Source organism: Thalassophryne amazonica, chromosome 19 (genome assembly GCF_902500255.1).
Source record: "Thalassophryne amazonica chromosome 19, fThaAma1.1, whole genome shotgun sequence".
Taxonomy (NCBI): Eukaryota; Metazoa; Chordata; class Actinopteri; order Batrachoidiformes; family Batrachoididae; genus Thalassophryne; species Thalassophryne amazonica.
This window is the reverse complement of record NC_047121.1, coordinates 40,745,264-40,765,186: the sequence shown is the minus strand read 5'-3', so window position 1 is coordinate 40,765,186 and position 19,923 is coordinate 40,745,264. Positions and strand designations below refer to the sequence as shown.

The following is a 19,923-nucleotide window of genomic DNA, read 5'->3' as shown; positions in this document are numbered from 1 at the left end:
ATGAGCCACGCAGACCAAAGGTCCTCCTTGTCTCCTGCAACTCCTCCTTGGAGAGATAATCAGTTCTCCAGCCTCTCTGGGATCCAACCTGCACTCGCCTTTTGCCGGACCCTCATATATCTGCACTCCTGTCCCGTGGTTGGGTCTCCATATATACGCTGACAGGCTAACATCCCTGAACTGGACTATCTGAAACTCTTATGAAGGTACATGCATCTCCTACATCGCTCTTAATCTGTCTTCCTATTCCTCAAGTAAAGCTTTAAAAGGCTACTTTATTTAATTTTTTTCCACAGGAAGTTCCTCTAAGGTGTATGGATTAGTTATTGGTTGTCAGTTTGTGTTACTAGTTGTGGCAGAGTTGAGAAAGGTCCGTGTCCTGCTGTGAGATCGAAGTCACTTTCTGATTACCTCTGCAAATATGTTATGTGATTGCCCCCTTTTCTGAATGTTTAATGGCAAATGGAAAAGTGAAGAGTTCACTCAATTTCGAGGCAGATACAGATCTTTCCCTTTAACTCTGTCGGGGACTTTAAGAAACTGCCTTATGACATCACATATCAGTACATATCCTGTTGACACTGTAAAATCTGACATTGATCTCACCCTTCCTTATGGAGTCACAAAGACTCTATCTTGTTATCTATAAGGGCTTGTATTTTGCTAGTTAATTACTCATGAATTCCAACAATCAGAGTGCCATCTGTCATTCCCTTTATGATGCAGGTGTATCTGAACCCGACACAATTCTGTTTAGATGACTGACACAAGTGAGTGGTTCTGTGGTGAGGCAAAAAATTTGCGTGCAAGACATCAGAGCACACAAGCACATCATTAACTAGAGCTGTCACCAAGGCTCCCTGAGGTGAAGCATTTGACTATCTCATTCCTGCAACACCTCCTTTGCCTCTATTTTCAGTCACCCATTCTCCTCCATATCCCATCAGGTGCATACAGGATGGTTCAGTGGTCGGCTCAGTTTTGGTACCTGCAGTCAGGAGAAAGAAAAGTAGCATCAACTAGCAGGAGAAAACAAGTGATGTTAAAGTTTTGCATATTTCCATCAGGTTTTAGAGTCATTTCTTCTTAATTTTTGCCATCAGTTCAGTTTCATTCTAGTTTGATGCACCAATGGGCATCCCTGGGTGTGCTTCATGATGCCCACTATGTGAGTTATATCTGAGTATTGTGTTGTATAAACAGAAAAAACTCTTTAGACTCTAAACCAGGTGGTTTGTGGTGTAGTCACGTTCTGCTGCCTCACAATCTCTGTGTACTGGCACTGCACCTGACTACAACTCATTTAAAGGCAAACACCCTTTGAGTACACAGACAAGTGGGTGCAAGGCATAAAAATGACAGCTACATTCCTTTGAACGTACCAATGACAACTATGCTTGGATGTCCACTGAGTTGCACTGGGTGTCAAATAGGACCTGCGCACATGTGTATTCCACCAAATCCTCCAAGGTAGTTGGGTCAGTTTCCACCCATCTTGTTGTGTGCATGTGTGTTGACCCAGGAATTGCATGTAAGAGATTTGTTTTGGAAAAGGTCAAGGTCAGTGGGGTCTACAATCAAAATTATGTTTGATTCTTTCACTCTGATGTCCAATAAAGTTGTCACACATATGTGAGTGGGTTCTAGTCCAGACAAGGTTGGATTTGCCTAAGATCAATCACTGGAGACAAGGTCATTGGAGTTATGTGAGGTCAGGTTTGCTTGTTTGTTTGTAGGCCTACTCTTCCCAGTTCCTTTGATTGCTGCCAAACTTGGTATGTCAGCCCTGAAATTACCCTTAAAAAATTCAATTTTGGCAAAGGTCGAGGAATTTTACATCAACCCAATTTGGACCAAATGGGGAACACACTTAGGCAAATTCCAGAATTGCCCAGGTGAGGTCAACTAGAGGTCAGTCATTTGAGTGAAGGTCAAGGTCATTGGGGTCAAATGTGATCTTACAATCTTCATGCCCCTGTGTAGTATAAATGAGTTGATTCAACTCAGCTAGTTGACCAAGTGGTATATTTGCCATTAGTGCACTTTTTTTTTTGTCAAACTTTGTTTTATTTATTATTTAAAGCACTTTGGAGATTCAACAGTCTGCAGGTTTTCACTCCAATCAGTCACATTACCAGATTAGTCAAAGTAGAAAAACAGATTGGAGGGCAGAATTCTTCACTGAAATGAGCCACAGGATTAACTGGTTGGAAAGTGTGTGATTTCTAAGGTATTTTTGTGTCCTTCAGGTACACAAAGAATAAGCCATGGAGAATCATATCACACATATTTCCAGAGGGGATCTGGAGGAGCTCCGAGACGCTTTTAACAGAATCGGTCAGTTTCACAAGCAGCCGGTACTCGCTGCGGAGTTGTGTTTTACTGCTAGTCATAAAGTGTGATTCTCTTACATAAGTCATCTTTATGGCTGAGATTGTTAATTTTGAACTTTGCTAGTTAGTGTTGCACAAAAAGATGATAGGTTGTTAGATTTTATCAGTGAGGTCATTGTGAAAGTAAAATTACAAGGAAATGCAGAATATCATCCAGAAATTAATGGAAAAATGCAGCTGATGAATGAAAAGCAGGTTTGAAGTGAGACTGAGAATAGGCCAATCGTATTATTTTTAATATCTGTGTCCTATCTAGTAAGTCTAAGTAACTCTGCTCAGCAGTTATCATGGCTTTTATAGATTAATAACTGTAACTGCTTACTGCACGTATTTATTTCTGTTCAGATATCGATAACAGCGGGTATGTGAGTGACTTTGAGCTTCACGAGCTCTTCAGAGAAGCAAATTATTACCTGCCAGGTTACAAGGTGCGAGAGATCATCGAGACCTTTATTGCTGGAGATACCAACAAGGACGAGAAAATCAGCTTTGATGAATTTGTCTCTGTAAGTTCTGATACAGACTGTGATGTGTTCCATCCTTGTGCTCTCTTATTTTCATGGCACTGTCCATAGTGCTGAGTTTATAACATACTCGTGCATGTGTTTACGAGTAGATTTATCAAGAGCTGAAGAGTAAGGAGCTCAGTGAGTCATTTCGGAAATGCATCTCCAGAAGAGATGGGATCCGCTCCTTTGGAGGAATATCAGGAATCTCCAGCGAAGGGACACAACACTCTTACTCTGGTGAGACGGAGACCTCTGTGTATCTGTTTTCCGTCTGCCTGTTTACACATGCTAGTCATACATTTATACGTTAATTTATGATGATGTTTGTGGCATAATTGTGAACACATGAATATCATCATGTATATGCTGCATATGTAGGACACTCTATTATACAGTGAGGAGTATTTCAACACCCTGCGATTTTGCAAGTTCTCCCACTTAGAAATCATGGAGGAGTCTGAAATTTTCATCTTAGGTGCATGTCCACTGTGAGAGACATAATCTAAAAAAAAAAAAAATCCAGAAATCACAATGTATGATTTTTTTTTTTTTAAATAATTTATTTGTATGTTATTGCTACAAATAAGTATTTGAACACCTGTGAAAATCAATGTTAAATTTGGTACAGTAGCCTTTTTTGCAATTACAGAGGTCATACGTTTCCTGTAGTTTTTCACCAGGTTTTCACACACTGCAGCAGGGATTTTGGTCCACTCCTTCATACAGATCTTCTCTAGATCTTTCAGGTTTGGAGTTTCAGCTCCCTCCAAAGATTTTCTATTGAGTTCAGGTCTGGAGACTGGCCAGGCCACTCCAGGACCTTGAAATGCTTCTTACGGAGCCCCTCCTTAGTTGCCCTGGCTGTGCATTTGGGGTCATTGTCATGCTGGAAGACCCAGCCATGACCCATCTTCAATGCTCTTACTGAGGGAAGGAGGTTGTTTGCCAAAATCTTGCAATACATGACCCCATCCATCCTCCCTTCAATACGGTGCAGTTGTCCTGTCCCCTTTGCAGAAGAGCACCCCAGACTATGATGTTTCCACCCTCATGCTTCACGTTTGGGATGGTTTTCTTGGGGTTGTTCTCATCCTATAAACATGGTAAGTGGAGTTGATTCCAAAAAGCTCTATTCTGGTCTCGTCTGACCACATGACCTTCTCCCATGCCTCCTGTGGATCATCCAGATGGTCACTGGTGAACTTCAAACGGGCCTGGACATGTGCTGGCTTGAGCAGGGGGACCTTGCTGCCCTGCAGGATTTAAACCATGACAGCATCATGTGTTACTAATGTAATCTTTGTGACTGTGGTCCCAGCTCTCTTCAGGTTATTGACCAGGTCCTGTGTAGTTCTGAGCTTTCTCAGAATCATCCTTACCCCACAAATGAGATCTTGCATGGAATCCCAGACTGAGGGAGATTGACAGTCATCTTGTGTTTCTTCCACTTTCTAATAAATAATCATAACAGTTGTTGTCTTCGACCAAGCTGCTTGCCTGTTGTCCTGTAGTCCATCACAGCCTTGTGCAGCTCTACAGTTTTGTCCCTGGTGTCCTTAGACAGCTCTTTGGTCTTGGCTATGGTGGACAGGTTGGAGTGTGATTGACGAGTGTGTGAACAGGTGTCTTTTATACAGGTAACAAGTTCAAACAGGTGCAATTAATGCAGGTAAAGAGTGCAGAATAAGAGGGCTTCTTAAAGAAAAATGAACAGGTCTGTGAGAGCCAGAACTCTCGCTGGTTGGTAGGTGTTCAATACTTATTTGCAGCAGTAACATACAAATAAATTATTAAAAAAATCATACATTGTGATTTCTGATTTTTTTTTATTTATTTTTTTTTTTTTTTTTAGATTATGTCTCTCACAGTGGACATGCACCTAAGATGAAAATTTCAGACCCCTCCATGATTTCTAAGTGGGAGAACTTGGCAAAATCGCAGGGTGTTCAAATACTTATTTTCCTCACTGTATGTGTGTATGTGTAGATGAGGAGAAGGTGGCATTTGTCAACTGGATCAACAAGGCGTTGGCCAACGATCCCGACTGCAAACATTTGTTGCCTATGAACCCCGACAATGACAGTCTCTTCACCTCAGTCCGAGACGGCATCCTGCTGTGGTAATGCACGTAGAGAACCACTCTCATGTGTCATATCACTCACTCACTCACTCACATGTTGGTTCATTCAGTTTTTCATTCATTACTCACTTATTCACACTCATTCTTATAGTATTCCCTCACTCAGTCACTGCTTCCTTATCCTCACTCACTCACTAACCCAGTCACTTGTGTATTAGTTCTCTCACTCTTTCATTCATTACTCCCTTATTCCCTCCATCACTCACTCACTCATTCATTAATTATTTACTCTCATTAATTAATGTTACTCACCCAGTCACTCGTGTATTGGTTCACTCACTCCATTCATTACACTTATTCTCTCTCCCTGACTGACTGCCTCACTCATCACTAAACATCACATGTACTGGTTCACACACTCTTTCATTTATTACGTATATTCTTACTCACTCACTCACTCACTCGCTCATTCATTACACACCTATTCACACTCATTCTTATAGTATTGCCCTCAGTCATTCATTACTTCTTTATTCTCACTCACTCAGTTAGTCACATACTAGTTCACTCACTCACAAATTGATTACTCAAGTATTCACACTTTCACACATGTACTAGCTTGATCAGTCACTCACTCACTCAATGGTTTGTTCAGTTTTTCATTCATACACACTTATTCACACTCATAGTATTCCCCTCACTTAGTCATTGCTTCCTTATCTCCTCACTCACTCACTCATGTATTAGTTCATTCACTCGTTAATTGATTACTCACATGTACTTCCACACATGTACTAGTTTACTCATTCACTCACTCACTCACTCATGTATTAGTTCATTCACTCATTAATTGATTACTCACATGTACTTCCACACATGTACTAGTTTACTCACTCCTCACTCACTCATGCACTAACCCAGTCACTTGTGTATTGGTTCTCTCACTCTTTTATTCATTACTCCCTTACTCCTCCATCACTCCCTTTACTCCCTTCATCACTCACTCACTCATCACTCAATTTGCTCATTAATTAATGTTTACTCACCCAGTCACTCATGTATTGGTTCACTCACTCCATTCATTACACACTTATTCTCTCTCCCTGACTGACTCACACACTCACTCACTCAATATCACTCATGTATTAGTTCATTCACTCATTAATTGATTACTCATGTATTCATGCTTCCACAAATGTACTAGTTTACTCACTCACTCACTCACTAACCCAGTCACTCGTGTATTGGTTCTCTCACTCTTTCATTCATTACTCACTCACTCACTCACTCACTCACTCACTCATCAATTAATATTTACTCATAATTAATGTTTGCTCACCCAGTCACTCATGTATTGGTTCACTCACTCCATTCATTACACACTATTCTCTCTCCCTGACTGACTCACACACTCACTCACTAAATATCACTCATGTATTAGTTCATTCATCATTAATTGATTAATTATATTCATGCTTCAACACGTACGTTTACTCACTCACTCACTCACTAACCCAGTCACCCATGTATTGGTTCTCTCACTCACTCACTCACTCACTCACTCACTCACTCACTCACTCACTCACTCATTCAATTCATATTTACTCATAATTAATGTTTGCTCACCCAGTCATCATGATTTGTTCACTCACTCCATTCATTACACACTTATCTCTCTCTGACTGACTCACACACTCACTCACTCAAACATCACTCATGTATTGGTTTACACAGTCTTTCATTCATTACACACTTATTCACACTCATTCTTATAGTATTCCCCTCAGTCATTCATTACTTCTTTATTCTCACTCACTCAGTTAGTCACATACTAGTTCACTCACTCATTAATTGATTACTCAAGTATTCACACTTTCACACATGTACTAGCTTGATCACTCACTCACTCACTCACTCACTTTATCCTCCCTGACTCAGTAGTTTCATCATCCTCTTTGCCCTTTTTCAGTAAAATGATCAACCATTCTCAGCCTGACACGATTGATGAACGAGTGATCAACACAAAGAAACTCACCACCTTCAAAATGACAGTGAGTGCAGCGACACCCTTCATTCATTTATCCTATTCATGCGTAACACAGTGTCCTTAAAATTAAACATTAAATTAAACATTAAACATTAAACACTATGCACCAATTTGCATTGTGTTGAAATTAAGTGTTCCTCACATTATATAATTCTCACCAATTCCAAGTTTTATAGCATTAAGATCTTAACTATTTTGTCGTGTTAACTTTCTGATTTCTTGCAGCGTGAGTTTCTTATATATGAAAGAGTATTTGAAGGGTTCAAATGCAAAACTCAGTATCTCCAAAACCAAAAATGTTTACTTGAGGTCAACATGCAGTTGGTTGTTAACTATCACAGAGCAAAATATTCAATAATTTGAACATAGCTTTTTCATTTTATTTATAAAATTTGCATTTTCTGATGTTTTTATTTAAATCCCTGCATTTTTCTGCAACTTTGCCCTTCATTTTAACAAGATCGAAGTACTTTGACACAGTTTGAATTTAAGAGTGTAATTGTTTTGGTGTTTTTTTACAGGAATATCACAGGTAAATGTCTCAGGTTGAGTTTGAACTCACAACCTTCTGGTTATGAAGCGACAGCGCTGTCATAGGATTGAAAACTCAGCATGTGTTACAAGAACTTTCATTACTCACTCAACCTTTGACACTGTTAGAGTGTTAAAATACACTTGTCGAGAGCTGAATTGACACTGAAAAACAGTTCCACTATACCACTGTGCAAAAAACAAAAACAAAACAAACAAAAAAACTGTTTGTTGGATGTTGGATTGCAGTGATAGTCTGTGTCGTATTACAGTAACTGTAAGAAATTAGTACTTGTAATACAGCCAGGAGCAGGTCAACAAATCACGCTTTTTTGTTCACTAATTTAAAATTTAAGGTATCAAAACTTTTTGCCTGTACTGCAAAGTAGTAGATATGGGAGTAAGTCACTGTCAAGTCATTCTCAAAGGTCATCAATCTGCAAGTCCCAAGTCAAGTCTCAAGTCAGCTTGCAAACACTTGGTGGTCATATGACTTTAGCCTTGACTTGGGACTTGCTGATTCATGACTTGAGAGTGACTTAATGGTGACTTACTCCCACTTCTGCAAAGAGTCATGTCAAACTCAAAGCGCTGTTCCGGAATGTTTCAGAATCTTTGCACCAAATCTACACTCATATTCCGAACATTATTCTAGACTCCGGTTCAAACTGAAGACTTTACGCTCTTTTCTAAACAGTGCCAACTGTATAGAAACAAATGTTTTGAAAACTTGCACTTGATTTGCGCCTTCTGGTGTTGAAAAAATAGCAACGAGAAATGAATGGGTGCAATTAGCTTGTAGTTATTGTTTGTCTTTACATAGGGTGACAACCCCCCCCCCCCCCCCCCCCCAAAAAAAAACATCCATCCATCCATCCACCATTTTCTTCCGCTTTTTTCCGGAGTCGGGTTCGCGGGGGCAGCAGCTCAAGCAAAGCTGCCCAGACCTTCCAATCCACACACACCTCCCCCAGCTCCTCAGGGGGAACCCCGAGGCGTTCCAAGCCAGCCAAGAGACGTAGTCCTCCAGCGTGTCCTGGGTCTTCCCCGGGGCCTCCTCCTGATGGGATGTGCCCGGGAAACCTCTCCAGCGAGGCGTCCAGGGGGCATCCGGAAAGATGCCCGAGCCCACCTCAACTGGCTCCTTTCGACGTGGAGAAGCAGCGGCTCGACTCTCGAGCTCCTCCCGAGTGACTGAGCTCCTCACCCTATCTCTAAGGGACCGCCCAGCCACCCTGCGGAGGAAATCATCTCGACCGCTTGTACTCCGAATCTCGTTCTTTCGGTCATGAGCCAAATCTCATGACCACAGGTGAGGATCAGAACGTAGATCGATCGGTAAATCGAGAGCTTTGCCCCCCTACTCAGCTCTCTCTTCACCACGACGGTCCGATACAGCGACCGCATCACTGCAGATGCTGCACCGATCCGTCTATCGATCTCACGCTCCATCCGTCCCTCACTCGTGAACAAGACCCCGAGATACTTAAACTCCTCTACTTGAGGCAAGGACACTCCACCGACCTGAAGAGGCCCAAAAAAACCCAGAACCCATAAAAATTGTAATAAATCCTACAACCTCAGTCTGTGTACAATCATTCCCCGAAGTTTCATTTATCTGGTCGCTTTGCATAAATGTCATGTTCTTTCCAAATTATGCTCCAAATGGTACGATTCGTTGGCAAAATCCAGGCAAAATGTTTTTTCCTTGGTTGACCTGTTGGGGACATGTTGGGAAGACTATTGTACCAATTGTCTTTGTAGGATTTGAAGACGATTTAGGATTTATTTACAGGATTTAGGATTTATTATAATTTTTAAGCATTCTGGGGTTTTTTGTGTGGGCGGCGGGGGGGGGGTCACTCTGTACTAAAGAAAATTGTATCCTGTGTTTGTAGGAGAATCTGGTGCTGGCTTTGAACTCGGCCTCAGCCATCGGCTGCACTGTGATCAGCATTGATGCCATTGACCTGATGGCTGGGAAGCCCCATCTGGTCATGGGTCTCCTCTGGCAGGTTATCAAAGTTGGCCTCTTTGCTGACATAGAAGTTGGTAGGACTGAAGGTCAGTGTGCACACACAGACAGATGCCTGTAGTTTCCCAATGATTAAACATGTCAAACTCACTGAGCAAAAACGCAACAGAATACACATTCATTGTTGTCGATTTAATCGTAGGTCTCATCGGCCTTCTGGGAGATTCGGAAAAGCTGGAGCATCTCTTGGTGGTCTCTCCTGAGGAGCTGCTGCTGCGCTGGGTCAACTATCATCTGCAAATTGCAGGAACGAAAACTATCAACAATTTCAGTGATGACATCAAGGTGCCCTGCAGATCAGACAAACAAAACGTGCAAAGTTCCACACATAGTGTAACACCCCCCCCCACACACTTTTTACTGGTCCCTTGCAGGATTCACGGACGTATTTCTACCTGCTGCACCAGCTCGCTCAACATGGACGAGAAGACCACAAAAAGAGCATTAAAATCGACATGCGTGGTCTCAATGTGAGTGTGATTTTCTGAAATTGTTTAATCACAAGGTCGAAATGGAAAGCGATGATCAGAACTGAATAGAAATGTGCTAAATATAAATTTTTATGAAACATGTTAAAGGTGTATTCCCTTTCCATTTTTGCCATTTAAGTCATAAAATGATTTTCCTCTCCACCTCTATAATTTTGCTCCCTAGTATTCAAATAATAGATTCACAATCTTATATCAATAATATTCTCACAATTTGGCTTTTCTTAAAGCAATTTAGGATTTTGGCCCACGTGGGTTAAAATACAGTAACAAGATGCCATGTTAATTGAGGGTCAAATGGTACTGCCACACTGCATAAATTAGTGTTGGGCCCAATCCCAATACTCTCACAGAAATATTTACCCTAACTTTTAATATTTATGTAATTTTATTACATGACTAATTCCCATTTACTTTTTTAAGATAATTTTAATATAAACCTACTGTTACTGTTGCAAAGTTGTTACTGTACTTGAGTTGCCAAAATCTGTCAAAAGGAAGACGAATATTTTGTTGGAGCTTTTTACATTTATTTTTTTCTAGTTGTGATGCAACATGAATTTCAGGTCATCTACAAGATCTCACAGAGAAAAGTCACTATATGTATTTGCCATAGAATCACCCCAAAATTGATACTTTACCTGGAATAAAATTAACTGTAATTTTGTGATATACTACAGAAATAAAGTTATTTTATAATAACTAGATTTCAACACAAAGCAAATTGAAAGGGAATACACTGTAAAGCGTGGTTATATACTTTTGTTCCACCTATTGCACTTGTGTTTTCCATCACCCTTCAGGACTAACTAGTTAACATCATTAATGCAGGTATGGTTTATTATTTATGTGTACAAAGGAGAGAAACTTAAACCGAAGGGCTGAGCTGATGCTGCAGCAAGCAGCCCGGCTGGACTGCCGACAGTTTGTCTCTCCTCACGATGTCACATCTGGAAACAGCAAACTCAACTTGGCCTTTGTAGCCAACCTGTTCAACATGCACCCTCGCCTACAGCAGGTTCACACCGAGGGAGAGCATCTGCACATAGAGGGTAAGAAAGATGCCGTGAGCAGTAAACAAAATAAGTCTTCCTAGTGGCCTTAAATGTATCATCAAATGCTCTTAAAAATGGTTTTGTATGTTTCCATAACACTTGGGAACTGAAATTCAGGCATATGACGCTGACATCCCCAGAATGATATATTCTCTCTCTCTCTCTCTATAACAAATTAGTTGTCTGCGTGTATTATATTGTGTGTTACCATTATGCGACGTTTCATTAAAATCCATAAGCCAGCTGTGCTTTCAAAGTCAGTATTATATGAGGAAGTAAGTCCTATCTGGGCCCAGAGGCCCGTTGCTTATCTATGGATACGGTAGAGTTAAGCGGATGAGACTATACGACTCCCACTGGACAGGATGCCATTCTGATGCAGGTTACTTCCCTCACAGAGGCCGTTACCATTTACAGCTGAGTGAACTGAGACCATGTAGATTAAGTGTCATGTCCACAGATACAGACATGTAGCATGAGTGGGATTTGAACCCAGGTGTGCATATTGGCAGACCAACAACCTGCTCTACAACATTACTACATATCTATCAGTTTGATATGGTGCATCAGTTAATCACAAAAGTCCAATTATTTCCCCTCAAAGAAATCAGACTGGCATTATTTTCCCTCCAATCAGCAAAAGTGAGCTAATCTTGTCTTTGTGTCTTTCCAGGAGAGACCAAGGAAGAGAAAACATTTCGCAATTGGATGAACTCATTGGGTGTCACGCCTCATGTCAACCATCTCTACTGGTACAGTATGTCTAAAAAGACATAGAAAAAGACACAGAAATCATATGGGTACTTAAGGACACTGGGAGTGTCTGTAGGTTCATAAATGTTGACTTGAGATGACCTCAATTCTGGACATTAAAATTGTTGCATACATCTCGAAAAAGACTAGATGTCAACACAAAACCAAAACTAAAATCATCACCTATGGAGGACGGATGGAGCATTTTTAAAATATTTCCATAATGGCAGTCATCTTGGTGTTCATTATGGATTTACGTTACTCTCCACTCAAGGTAGGGTTGGAAGGTTGGGGGCCCTTCTGGTTGTCAAAGCACAGAATACAACAAAATCAAGTAGATTAGGTCTTGCCTGCAAAGCTGTGAATTTTGGTGACAGAACTAGTGAATGGAATCAAGCCAGAAACTTGAAAAATTATGTTAAATGTTATGCAATGGGATGTGGTGTAGGTTTCAGGGCTGGAGTAGCACACAGTAAAGTCACCTGTGTGAAACCAACATGGACAGTGTTAAATTAACACTGCCAGTGTACATATGATCCTTCTCTGGTCAGAGTGGGACCATATGTTCACTGGCAGTGTTAATATAACACTGGTGATTCTACTGTGCATTCGCTGGAGCCATGCATTGCTGTGCCCAGTACACTATGGAATGGCAACCACCCAGACAGACAACCTATGTATTTCTACCTCTCAAAGGAACCATCTATTTATTGCAGTGAGGTGAAACGTGGGCGTCCTCTTGACCTTGTGAAGTTGCCGGTGTTCTCAACACAGTGCTGGATCATGCACAGAGAAATGTGCCACATGACCAAAATGTCATACCCGATGTTTCCTCACCATGCAGTTCAATACATTTCATTGTATTTATAAAGTGCCAAATCAATGCCTAAAGCACTTCACATCCCTTCCAGAGCAAGCACATAAGTGACAGTGGAAAGGACAAACTCCCTCTGGCGTTCTTGAGGAAGAAACCTCAAGCTGACCAGACTCAGAGGGGTGACCCACTAGTAAGTCCCTTCAGCTGCTCCCTTGTTTGCACTCTGGGTCGCCACAGCAAATCCAAGGTGGATCTGCATGTTAAATTGGCACAGGTTTTACGCCAGATGCCCTTCCTGACGCAACTCCACATTACATGGAGAAATGTGGCAGGGGTGGAATTTGAACCGGAACCTTCTGAACTGAAACCAAGCGCAATTAACCACTTGGCCACCACCACTTGGCCATTTTAACAGCTACAAAGTTGCAAGCACTCTCACTCATCTTCAACCACCTATCCGAAACTGGTGGGGCGGGGCAACAGTTTCCAGCAGGGGACCCCACCCGAAACTTCCCTTTTCCAGGCCACATTAACCACCTTTGACTGGGGGATACCAGTGCATTCCCAGGTCATTGTGGAAATCTAATATCTCCACCTAGTCCTGAGTCTTCCCCGGGGTCTCCTCCCAACTGGACGTGTGGAGTTGTTTGACTACCTCAGTGACCTCCACCAGGGAAACTGATGATAATCCTCCATCAGCTTCCAGCTCTACTCCTGTCTGATGCAGGAGTTCCTCAAAGTGTTCCTTCCAGTGTCCGATTACCTCCTCAGTTGAGGTCAACAGAGTCCCATCCTTACTGTAGACACTTGGATGGTTCCCCGTTTTCCTCTCCCAAGGTGCCTCACGGTCCACCAGAAGCACCTTAGTGTCGACCAAATGTCCTTCTCCATGGTTTTTTCCGAACTCCTCCCACACCCACCGCTTTCCCTCCCTCACTTTATTGTGTCCAGCCTATGGCACACCTGTGCAATAATCATGCTGTCTAATCAGCATCTTGATATGCCACACCTGTGGGGTGGGATGGATTATTTCGGCAAAGGAGAAGTGCTCAAGAGCACAGATTGAGACAGATTTGTGAACGATATTTGAGAGAAATAGGTCTTTTGTGTACATAGAAAATATTTTAGATCTTTGACTTCAGCCCATAAAAAATAGGAGCAAAAACAAAAGTGTTGCATTCCTCTTGTTGTTCAGTATGTATATATTCAGATCAATAAATAACAAACAAATAAGACAAAACAAACAAAATGTAAGCCATTGTAAGAAGTAAAATTAGCTTTACAGTTCCAGTACATTTTGGGACTTTGAGAACACTGATATCTGAATTTTTTGATAATTGCTTGACAATTTCTCACTTTGCGAGAAACATAAATACCTGTGATTGTCTTTTGCAGGGACCTGTGTGATGGTTTAATAATTCTACAGCTTTATGAGAAAGTTAACATTCCTGTGAACTGGAAGAAAGTCAACAGGCCACCTTATCCTGTGCTTGGGGCAAATATGAAGAAGGTACATTATGCAAATATGCAACCTGATGAAAAACAGGTGAGGAAAAAATATTTTATTTGGAGAAAATTGATGACCTTGTTTTTCTTATGTAGCTGGAGAACTGTAACTATGCTGTCGAGTTGGGAAAAACTCGAGCTCAGTTCTCTCTTGTTGGCATTGGGGGAGAAAATTTGAACGAGGGGAGCCGTGTACACACCCTTTCACTGGTCTGGCAACTGATGAGGAGGTGCGTGCACCGAGCTCGGATAAAATGTTTTCTGACACTGCAGTGAAGGAATCCTGAAATTATTAAGTGGCAAAAGTTGAATTGATTCCGAGTAATGTTGCAACCTTTGCTGTTTCCATGTTGTCATTCAGGTACACACTGCTGGTGTTGTCAGATCTGGGTGATGGAAATAAAGTTGGAGATCAGATCATCCTCAACTGGGTGAACACAACACTGAGTCAAAAACGGAAGGACACACAGATCACTAGCTTCAAGGTGTGAATGTGGACATATGCATGTGCAGATGCTGTATTTCTGTTTGCTCTTGACCCTGATTCTTGGCCCCCTGCAGGACAAGATAATCAGCACCAGTCTGCCAGTAATTGACCTGATCGATGTCATTGCTCCTGGTACTGTCAAGTGGGACATGGTGAAGAGAGGAGACAGAGGAGTGCTGAGTGAAGAAGACAAATACAACAATGCCAAGTAAAAGATTTGACATGATGCATTTAGTCTCGGCCTTCCATCAAAAATGAAGTTTTGTCTCTGTTCATCCTCAATGGTTTGTTGGTTATTGCCCATTACATCTGCTGCCTTCTTCTTCTAGGTATGCTGTCTCTTTGGCCCGTAAGATTGGCGCTCGTGTCTATGCGTTGCCTGACGATTTGGTGGAGGTGAATCCTAAGATGGTTCTGACGTTGTTCGCCTGCCTCATGGGCCATGGTGTCAAAAAGCAACCTGACGTGACCAAACAACCCAGGATCTAACCAACATCATATTGTCCATATGGCATCTACTCTCTGTCTACATCTTTTTTTTTCTCATCTTACAAAGAAATTACATCAATACTTTTATATTTGTCAGCCATGACATTGCTGTGATGCGACAGATGTGATCACAACAAGAAATGGTCGATTTCTGTTCTTTCCATAAAAACCGACCAAAGATTACAAATAATTTGTTGTCACCAGATCGTCTGTATTTGTGATTTTCTGAAAGGAGTTTCTGAATGTTCTTTTAAATATTATATAGAGTCAGCGCATGTATTTACTACTTCTCTTATTAAGAACAAAAAAGGCAATGAAGAAAAGCAGATGTACTTTATACATCCATCGCCTTTTCAACAACACTGTAAATGTTGAACATTGATACTAATATTTGATAATTAAAAAGAATCTATAAAGTGCACTTGGTGTGTTTCGTCTTCATTCTTATTCTTTTGGATCTTGGAAGATAATTTTAAACTGCGTATATTAAAATTGATCTTAAATTAGAAATTTAGAAGGACATCAAGTAAATTCCTTACAACCAAAGCTGGTCGGCCCACTTCTTTCCTTAGTCCAATCTACAGTGGATGACCTAAACACACACTTAGACATAGTCATAGACTCCTCCACCCTCAAAGGCATTAAGGATTAAAGTCAGAATCCACCGCTTGATCTGGATCCACACCAATTTTTACTGAATTATTCCTTGGCTGCCCCATCCTACTAACAAGGACAATAAACTAGCAAATGGATTAGGTTGGCCATACATCCAGAAAGTATTCACAGCTCTTTACTTTTTCCATATTTTGTTATGTTACAGCCTTAATCCAGTATGGAATAAATAAAAAAATTCCCTCAAAATTCTACTCACATGAAAAAATGTTTTTGTTTTTTGGCAAATTCATTAAAAATATTTTTTAAAAACTAAGAAATTACATGTTCTTAAGTATTCACATCCTTTGTTCAATACTTTGTTGATCCACCTTTGGAAGCAATTACAGCCTCAAGTCTTCTTGAATATGAAGCCACAAGCTTGTTGCACCTATCTTTGGGCAGTTTTGCTCATTCCTCTTTGCAGCACATCTCAAGCTTCAGGTTGGAAGGGGAGCGTCGGTGCACAGCCATTTCAGATGCCTCCAGAGATGTTCAATTGATTCAGGTCTGGGCACTCCAGGACATTCACAGAGTTGTCCTGAAGCCACTCCTTTGATATCTTGGCTGTGTGTTTAGGGTCATGTTGAAAGATGAACCGTCACCCCAGTCTGAGGTCAAGAGAGCTCTGGAGCAGGTTTTCATCCAGGATGTCTCTGTACATTGCTGCATTCATCTTTCCCTCAATCCTGACTAGTCTCTCAGTTCCTGCTGCTGAAAAACATCCTCACAGCATGATGCTGCTGTCGGGATGGTGGCTGATTTCCTCCAAATATAACACCTGGCATTCATGCCACAGAGTTCAAACTTTAACTCATCAGACCAGTGATTTTTGTTTCTCATGGTCTGAGAGTCCTTCAGGTGCCTTTTGGCAAACTCCAGACGGGCTCCTATGTGTCTTTTACGAAGGAGTGGCTTCAGTCTGATCACTCTGTTGTGGAAAGTGTAATGCACGGACCCACACCAGGGGGCGTAAATGAACGGTCAATAGATATGCCAATAAATACAATTTATTGCTGCAAATGTGCACAACAGGTCAAATACTGCTTCTAGTCAGTCAATCACCTTTACATAAAAGGTGACGTGTGGGGCAGGCCGAGGGTAGGAGACGCCTATCCAGAGAAGAGCCAGGACCCACAAGGTTCCACCGCCAACGGAGACCTGCAGTCTACCGAAGCCGCCAAGTCCTGAGTCCCCAGGTGGCCTCTGCTTCCAGCTGTCAGATCCGGTACTGCTGGCAGGGAAAACAAACAGTTTAAAGGTGGGTGTGTGTACACCCAGCAAACAGTCAGCAAAAAGTACAGTTCCTTCCTGAGGGAAAAACCTCCACCTCCTTACAAAGGAACACAGTACGTGCAGGGCCTAATGTATCACTTAACAAGTCAGGAGTGAGGAATGGGTACGCCAACTCCTTCCAACTTCCACAAACTCGGCTACAAGCTGCAAGTGTACAAAAGGTTAACGACTGCAAAAAGCTCTGATGCAAAAAACGTGTGCGTATGGCACAGAAAGGCTGAGTTGTTTACCTGCGTGGTAAGCTGATAACTCAGCAGAGTTCTGGTGTCTCTTCCAGGCTTTTATGGATGGTGGTGATGAATGATGATGATTACTGACAGCTGTCAGCTCCTGGTGACTCCTGTGGCGCCTGCGCCCTCTGGTGCCTGAAACCCGACAACAGGCAGGGCACCCTCTGGTGTTGGCCAGCAGTACCTCCTCTTCGGGCGGCCCACACAACAGGACCCCCCCCCCCCAATGTGCGCCTCCTGGTGCCCGACCAGGCTTGTTGAGGTGTCGTGGTAGAACTCGGCCAGGAGGTCCGGATCCAAGATGAAGCTCCTCTTCACCCATGAGCGTTCTTTGGGTCCGTAACCCTCCCAGTCTACCAGGTATAGGAGACCCAGACCCCTCCGGCGAACATCAAGGAGCCTGCGGACTGTCCACGCAGGCTCGCCGTTGATGATGCGGGCAGGAGGCGGCGCTGGTCCAGGGGTGCAAAGGTCCGAGGTGTGGTATGGCTTAAGTTTGGAGACATGAAACACGGGATGGATCCGCAGTGAAGCTGGGAGTTTCAGCTTCACTGCGGCTGGACTAATGACTTTAGTGATTTTGAAGGGTCCGATGTATCTGTCCATGAGTTTTGGTGACTCCATGTTCAGCGGGATGTTTTTAGTAGACAGTCAAACCTCCTGCCCGGGCTGGTATGCGGGGGCCGGGGCGCGTCGGCGGTCTGCATGGCTCTTCGCCCTCGTCCGGGCTTTTCAAAAGGGCAGAGCGGGCTGTTTGCCACACCCGATGGCACCTCCTGAGGTGGGGCCTGGACTGAGGGAACCCCGACCTCTCCCTCCACAGCCGGAAAACAATGGGGGCTGGTACCCCAAATATACTTCAAATGGGGAGAGGCCGGTCGCCGACGAGACTTGGCTATTGGGCGTACTTGATCCAGGCCAGATGTTGACTCCAGGCCGTCAGGTGCGCAGAGGTCACACATCTTAGGGCCTGCTCCAGATCTTGGTTAGCCCGCTCTGCTTGTCCGTTGGTCTGAGGGTGGTACCCGGACGAAATGCTCATGGTGGCCCCCAGTTCCCTACAGAAACTCCTCCAGACTTGAGGAGAACTGGGGACACGGTCGGAGACAATGTTCGTGGGGATACCATGCAGACGTACAATGTGTGGACCAGGAGGTCTGCAGTCTCCTGGGCCGTTGGGAGCTTCGGGAGGGCCACGAAGTGGGCCGCCTTGGAGAACTGGTCCACTATCGTCAGGATTGTTGTCATTCCCTGGGATGCAGGGAGACCCGTGACAAAGTCAAGGCCGATGTGGGACCAGGGGCAATGAGGCACAGGAAGCGGCTGGAGGAGTCCTCTTTCAATTTGGTGGACGGCCTTGCCCTTGGCACAGGTAGTACAGGCCCAGACGTCGGCCTCCATTGACGCCCACCAGAACCGCTGCCGGACCACTGCCACGGTTCTTCGCACCCCTGGATGGCAGATGAGCTTGGAACCATGACAGAAGTCCAAAACTGCAGTCCTAGCATCTGGTGGGACGTACAAACGGTTAGATGGTCCACCGCCGGGGTCCGGGTGATGCGTCAGGGCCTCCCTGACAATGTTCTCCATGTCCCACGTAAGGGTGGCGACGATAGCGGACTCCGGGATGATGGTTTCTGGTGGATCCGACAGCTCAGTTTTTACCTCCTCTTCATGCAACCGGGGCAGTGCATCAGACTGCTGGTTTTTGGTCCCGGTGCGGTAGGTGATCCTGAAGTCAAAACGCCTGAAAAACAGTGACCAACGGGCTTGCCTGGGGTTCAGACGCTTAGCAGGCCAAATATACTCCAGGTTCTGATGGTCAGTGAAGACCGTGAATGGGACCACAGCTCCCTCCAACAGATGTCTCCACTCCTCCAGGGCCTCTTTCACCGCCAGGAGCTCCCAATTGCGGACGTCATAGTTCCGCTGTGCCGGGGTCAACCTGCGGGAAAAATAGGCACAAGGGTGGAGAACCTTATCGGACTCCCCGCTCTGGGACAGCACGGCTCCTATCCCTGAGTCAGAGGCATCAACTTCTACAACAAACTGGCGATTAGGATCGGGCTGCACCAGAACTGGCGCAGTTGAGAACCAGCGTTTCAACTCCCTAAACGCGGCTTCGCACCGATCCGACCAGGTGAAGGAGACTTTTTGGGAGGTCAGGGCTGTAAGGGGACCAACAACCTGACTATAGCCCTTGATGAACCTCCTATAGAAATTTGCAAAGCCGAGGAACTGTTGCAGCTTCCTACGGCTTACCGGTTGGGGCCAATCTCTCACCGCCGCTACCTTGGCCGGATCAGGTGCGACGGAGTTGGAGGAGATGATGAACCCCAGGAAGAACAAAGAAGTACGGTGGAACTCGCACTTCTCGCCCTTCACAAACAGCGGTTCTCCAACAACCGCTGTAGGACCTGATGTACATGCTTAACATGAGTCTCAGGATCCAGGGAGAAGATGAGAATATCGTCTAGATATACGAAGAGGAACCGATGCAGGAAGTCCCGCAAGACGTCATTTACCAATGCTTGGAACGTCGCGGGGGCGTTAGTG

General features: G+C 43.6%; 1 protein-coding gene across 1 annotated transcript; it reads left to right on the top strand.

Annotated features, from left to right (window-relative positions):
* LOC117531972 (plastin-1-like) lies at positions 1 to 15,223 on the top strand. Its single transcript, XM_034195162.1, has 16 exons — positions 1 to 206; positions 2,250 to 2,337; positions 2,739 to 2,899; positions 3,010 to 3,139; positions 4,889 to 5,021; positions 6,952 to 7,033; positions 9,459 to 9,624; positions 9,738 to 9,880; positions 9,970 to 10,065; positions 10,943 to 11,135; positions 11,812 to 11,890; positions 14,104 to 14,218; positions 14,311 to 14,444; positions 14,576 to 14,699; positions 14,776 to 14,909; positions 15,031 to 15,223. The coding sequence occupies exons 2-16, from the start codon at positions 2,268 to 2,270 to the stop codon at positions 15,188 to 15,190; spliced, it is 1,920 nt and encodes a 639-aa protein (XP_034051053.1). The 5' UTR covers positions 1 to 206; positions 2,250 to 2,267; the 3' UTR covers positions 15,191 to 15,223.
* The last annotated feature ends 4,700 nt before the right edge of the window (positions 15,224 to 19,923 follow it).